This window comes from Xyrauchen texanus, chromosome 18, assembly GCF_025860055.1.
Source record: "Xyrauchen texanus isolate HMW12.3.18 chromosome 18, RBS_HiC_50CHRs, whole genome shotgun sequence".
In the NCBI taxonomy this organism is placed as follows: Eukaryota; Metazoa; Chordata; class Actinopteri; order Cypriniformes; family Catostomidae; genus Xyrauchen; species Xyrauchen texanus.
The window spans coordinates 10,449,177-10,455,475 of record NC_068293.1 but is presented as its reverse complement, the minus strand read 5'-3'; the positions used below and the strand labels follow the sequence as shown (position 1 = coordinate 10,455,475).

General features: G+C 36.1%; 1 protein-coding gene across 1 annotated transcript in view; it reads right to left on the bottom strand.

Moving 5' to 3' along the window:
* Positions 1 to 557: 557 nt before the first annotated feature.
* Positions 558 to 6,299, bottom strand: part of pde9aa (phosphodiesterase 9aa) — a 42,553-nt gene continuing 36,811 nt past the window's right edge. The window contains exons 11-18 of the mRNA XM_052148441.1: positions 6,142 to 6,246; positions 5,271 to 5,353; positions 2,682 to 2,838; positions 2,482 to 2,595; positions 1,587 to 1,691; positions 940 to 1,068; positions 766 to 861; positions 558 to 685 (exon numbers count right to left, since the gene is read on the bottom strand). Of these exons, the coding sequence (XP_052004401.1) occupies positions 635 to 685; positions 766 to 861; positions 940 to 1,068; positions 1,587 to 1,691; positions 2,482 to 2,595; positions 2,682 to 2,838; positions 5,271 to 5,353; positions 6,142 to 6,246 (840 nt within the window). The 3' untranslated portion in view covers positions 558 to 634. The remainder of the gene's footprint in view (positions 686 to 765; positions 862 to 939; positions 1,069 to 1,586; positions 1,692 to 2,481; positions 2,596 to 2,681; positions 2,839 to 5,270; positions 5,354 to 6,141; positions 6,247 to 6,299) is intronic.

Sequence of the window (6,299 nt, the reverse complement as noted above, 5' to 3'; positions counted from 1 at the left end):
TGGGTTGTGCACCTTTTATATTGATTTAAATCAACACAATATCTATAAAAATGTCCAGTGTGAAAAAGAAAAAAACCCAAAATGGGTTGTGAAATTTAGACTACATTTTCAGTTTCCAGATATTTTCATAAAGTTTCTAGGACCTTAAGTACTTTGAATGGACTGTATGTTTATCCCTCACGACCTCATTCTCATCCATGTCAAGTAAAATATGGCATTTATCCATATAGGTTAGTGATGATGGCTTTTGTTAAGCAGCTACAATTTCCTCAAAGGACAGGATGGACAGAAAAATAGTACTGTATTACTAAAGAGAGACTTCTTGCGTTTTATTAAAGTTAAACTTTTATTTATTTTTTGTAAAAGTGACTAAAAATCTGTACATCCTGTATAATGGCTATACTTTTACAAAATCAAATAAAAACAACACAATCTATAGAATGGAATAAGCTGTACAAGGTTCAATTCCCTGAAAGATGCTTTGGATTTTCTGAGATGGCAAAAACGTATGGAGCTGTCTCTTATGGGGACTCCAGCTGAAACAAAAAACAAACTCACTCAGAGGTAACATAAATGATCACTGTAATTATACAATTTAGTTGCTAACAGCACAATCTTTGAACAATGACCTTTCTCATTTCTTTTTTCCTCCCATTGTTAAATTTTCACTTTTCTTTTTCTGTACCTGCAAAAAAATACAAGCATAATACAATATGGAAGTAGGTAATGCAAACAACAACAAAACACCACAAAAATGCTACTAACCTCATTCATGGCGTCATCTATCTGCTTAAGCTCCTCGTATCTGTCACGGGATTCTCTTAGTGGCTGTACCATTATCTCCTCAATCTGAGGAAACAACTGGAGTACATTGAGAACAATTAAGAGCAAAACCACCTCCAGAGTTGTGCTTTCTGTGAATACCTGTTTAATATTCACCTTCATCACTGTCTCAAACATGGGAATGAGGACAAACTTGATGAAGCCAATCTGAGCCGTGGGCTTGGTCACTTTTTCTCTGTCCATGAATGGAGCGACAGGTAAACCTTCTGCCTTCTCTCGATCACTCTGTTTCAGAGGAGTATTCAGAGAAAGAACTAAATTGTATTAAGATCAATTTGATGAGGCCAGCCATTACAAATCAAGAGATTTAAACACTTTTTAACACTACATGTACATGTTGATTTGAAATGAAATGAAAATTCTGTCATCATTTACTCACCCTTATGTTGTTCCTTGGTGAATTTTGGAAGAAAAGGAAAAAATATCTTGGCCGCTCTTTTCCATATAATGTAAGTAAATTGGGACTGGGGCTAGCAAGCTTCAAAATGATATAAAAGCACTATTTATAAATAAATCATAAAAATGGTCTATATATTGAAGCCCACTAGAATTCTTCCAAAGCCATGCAATTGCATTATATTTATCATTACACAAAGTTGGATGGACCACAGGATAAATTCCACAGAAAACAGGAAGTCATATTGGGTTGAAGCAACATGATGGTGAGTAAATTATAACAGAATTTAAATTTTTGAGTGAAACCAGCATAATCTTAACACTGATGCAGAATATTCACATTTCACCTGCATGAAGTACTCTTCAAGCAAGCAATCCACCCAGGGCTCAGCAACCTCCATTGGTCGAACCTCATTAGAGATGTCACAGCATTTAATTAGCACCATCTTTAGCTGTCAGGGGGGAAAAAATGCCCTTTAGAATTAAAGGGAGAGTTCATCCAAAAATGAAAATTCTCTCATCATTTACTCACCCTCATGCAATCCCAGATGTGTATGACTTTCTTTATTCTGCAGAACACAAGCAAAGATTTTTAGAAGAATATTTAAACTCTGTAGGTCCTCACAATACAAGTGAATGGTGACCAAAACTTTGAAACTCCAAAAAGAACACAAAGGCATCATAAAAGTAATCCATACGACGCCAGTGGTTTAATCAGAAGTGATAATATGGGTGTTGGTGAGTGCAATATTTGTCTTTTTTTACTGTAAATTCTCCTCCCTGTCCTGTAGATGGCGATAACCATGAAGAATGCGAATCGCAAAAAACAAAAGAAGAAGAAAGTGAAAGTGGAGATTTATAGTAAAAAAGGACAAATATTAATCAGTTTTTTTTTTTTACCCACACCTATCATATCACTTCTAAAGACATGGATTTAAACCACTGGAGTCGTTTGGATTACTTTTATGCTGCCTTTATGTGCTTTTTGGACCTTAAAAGTCCTGGCCATCATTCACTTGCATTGTGAGGACCTCCAGAGCTGAGATATTCTTCTATAAATCTTTTGTTGTTCTGCAGAAGAAAGAAAGTCATACACATCTGGGATGACAAGAGGGTGAGTAAATGATGAGAGAATTTTCATTTTTGGGTGAACTCTCCCATATGGGAAAAATTGAATGAATAATCAAAAAACTATTATTTATATACATGTATGTCATTTTTTACACTGGTAGGAAAGCTCACACAAGTAACATGCTCCTCATTAGTGAAGTCAAAGTTATCCACTTTCTGCTTGAAGGAGTCCAAAATCTCTCCATGTCGAGCCATGTCTGTGGCCAGGATCAGAGTAATAGTTCTCTGTCAGAGAAAATAAATAAAGAATTTTAATTCAATTTACAAATACATATGTGCACACTGTTCAGTTTAAATGCCACAAGGCATACCTGACGAATCTGTTTAAAGGCTTCAGGATCAAAGTTGGCAAAGATGTTGCAGTCTGGCTGAGAGAATATTTGGAAGGCCACAGCGCAGTGGTGGTTCTCCAGTGGAGAGATGTCATTGTACCTCACAGCCAGCTCTGTGCGTGCATTAATCTGATACCTGCAAAATAGGGAGGAGACTGAAAAGTAGGGTTGTGCACCATTTTAACCATTTAGAATTAAACTAAAAATGCCTTCTAAATACATATTCAATTGCAATTTGAATTGAATTCTAATTTAAGTAAAATTAAAATGGAATAAAAAATAAATAAATAAAATAACTGCTTGAAGTCTAATTTTCAATAATCATTCAGTAATCATAGTTTTATTTTTTCAGAACGAATAACCCACAAACATGTTATAATAAACACAACATATGGGGTATTTCCAGAAACATTAGCTCATTTCAATAAGCCTTTTTAAAATGGTACCTTAAATCAGTATACTGAATATAAATATATAATAAAAAAACTATATATATATATTTTTTTGATGATTAAATATACATTATTTTACTATAATAATACAAAAAATTATATTTAATAAATTAACTTTCATTTTATGGATTACAATGGAAGAGCACATTATCACTAATTTACCCCAAAATCTTTCAAATGGAGACAAACAACATCAAGCAAGCTGACTTACAAGATGAAAAACTGAATCAGAACATCATAGAAGTTATCTATAATGTTTCTCTGTGTGACTATGTTTAATGTCTTTACATAGCAATTCGGTAAATTCAATTTTCTGTTATTCCAAATCAAATTTCAATGTAACACCCTGTGGGCTGTGTCCAATTCAAATTCCAACTCATGAATTGAGAGAGAGACAAGTTTCCAGCCTGGTCACATGAAGATTACATGACCGTGGCAATATTTTTTCAAAATATAATTAGTTATGACACGTTTGGGTGCAGTTTCCCTGTAAAATGTCCAGCATGGGGTGCCAAAAGCCAACAAGCTTCCCTGCCAACAACGCTATGAAAGATTCGTGGATACTCTTATGTAGTTGAAATAGGCGGCAACGTTCATTCGGTATGCTTGGTTTTGTGAACTATATTTAAAGGGGCCGCAAAACTGACAGACATCTTTTTTGCCGACATATCACAAGTAGCGAATATCCTCATGAAATCTTTTAATATAATATTATATAAACCATAATATCCACTTCATCAACTCACCTGGCACACCAACAATTTCAGACACCTTTGTCCACGCATTGTTTAAAAATAAAAATAAAAATGTATATCCCTGTAAGCAAACAGGGACAGATCATATATTACGGGAAAACCCGCCACAGCAATAATCAGTTTCTCCTCCAGTTTGTCTTTGGAACTAATGTTTGGTGGGAACCAAAGTTTACACGGTTGTGTTCTCTAGACTTCGCTAGGGCGGAGCACTTCTATACTCCAATAGTTTGCAGCCGAACCGCATCAAAGCTCATTACCATAATGTTGCCTGCACTTGAACATTCCTCTGAGGGCCACACCGCCCAAGATTCGCAGCGCCGCTTCTCGCCGTCGAGAGATGCTGGCTGCCATAGAAAATTAATTGACTTCCGGTCTATTTGATGCTTTCGATGCCTCTGGTCTGAACGCACCAGAACACTTTATCAGGTGAGCTACCGCGGAAGCTAATCACATTGAAATTAGTGTGTGAATGTAGATGGGTATGTAATGAAACCCTTAAAATGTAGCGTTTTTTTTTTTATTATTATTTGTTAGAATAAAAGTGATTCAGCAGTTGTACTCATGATTTGAGTGAAATTGAATAAAACATACAGTTGTTGTAGCGCCTCTAGTGTTCATTTCACCAGGAAACTGCAGCGAAGCGTAGAATGCGGCACATAAAAGTAAGATTGTTGCTAAAATGTTCTGTAGTTATAGTAACGTTCATGCTGGCTGTGTCCGAAAACTGAAAAATTCTGCCTTAGCAGGCTGTATATGGAGGTAGAATGAAAATAAGGTGCTTTTCAAACTGTTCTGTGACTAGTTTCCTTAAAGGTGCACTCAGTCATTTTTACTCATTAAAAAAAATACTCCTAAAGAAACGAATTACAATTTTGACACATGTATATAATCATGATGACTCACATGAGATGAAGACTCCAGTCATATCAGTAACCTTATAAAACCTGTTTCATTCTCCCCTCATGCAGAATGCCATGTTCGAATCACATGACCAGCCAAATACTACATAGTGAATAGTGAATTTCTACAAGAGCATCTTTACCTAAAACTATTGCATTTGCAGTTTGAATGATGCTGCATCCATGCCTCTAGGTGTCAGTGAAAGTTCAAGACAACATGAACAAAAACTTACTGAGGGCACCTTTAACAGTTCCATTCATTCAAAAACACTGATGGTTATTAAGCCCTTAACTGATTAGGCAGCCAAGTCAGCTGCCTGATGTTTTACGATGCAGCCTCTATGAGACTACGTTGCAATTTTTACGTTCTGAAATTTTGCCCAACCCGGTTTAAAAGAGATTGGTGGTAAATGTGCGTATAGCAATGTAAATGATGTGTTAATAAACTATAGAGGCTCTTACGTATTGTTGTACCCAGGATGATCCAGATCGTGACACACAGCTGCAGTCATCAAAATAAGAATATCTACTTGTGTGAACTTCTCCTGAAAAACATGTAATCACAGCAAACTAAACCTTTCTATAAATATGTGTGTTTGAGTGTGTTAACAATGATGGTGAGGCAGGGTTAGCAAGTGTATTCCAGCTCTCCTACACTGGTAAATTGGAGTAATTGATTTGGCCTCTAATAACTGGGATAATTAATTCAATGAACTCTAATACAGATCCATGGCAACCGCAGCACATAGAGGAGGGTGAGAGGCTGCGAGCGAAATTGCTTTTACACCCCCATGCATCACTCATTTATCATTCAATTTCCCTTTGTGATCCCTCAATCTCTTTCTTTCATTCACCTCCCACTCAACTTTAATCTACCTCTGCGACTCGAACTTTCCTCTGGAAAAGAAACAGGTGGATATAAAGCAAAAAATGTGTGACATTTCTGTTACCGTTCACATTTGCTGCTTCATGAATTGTTTGTGTTTCATAATTGCTTTTCTGTTTGAATTTAGCTGGAAAGCCTTGCATAAACAGTTTAATGGCAGCTTGTGATAACTTGTAGTGTACTGTATATTGTGTAAAACTCTATATAGTGGGAGCCGCTATTGGGGCAAGTTGTCACAAAAGGCCAATGTGTGTTCCAATAAGCTGTTCCTTTTTTCCTTGGCAGTAGTGGTTGAAATGTTCAACAACTATTTCGAAGCTAAGATTTTAAGATATGCAGAAATGTACTTTGAAATCCTACCCAGCAAAATATTCACTGGAGTAAGAAGTGCCACAACAAGTGTTTTCCTCATATCATGACAGAATATTATGTTAAAAATGTATTTACCTGTAGGTTACAGAGGTAGATCATGCTGTACATCATTTGTGTGACGCAGAAGCAGTGGCGGAAATTATGAAAAGGATTGTTCCTGTAATTGTCATGGATGCAGAGCTGTAAGGGGGACAGAGAGGCAAAGCAATATCTACATGTTTTGCATAAATAGT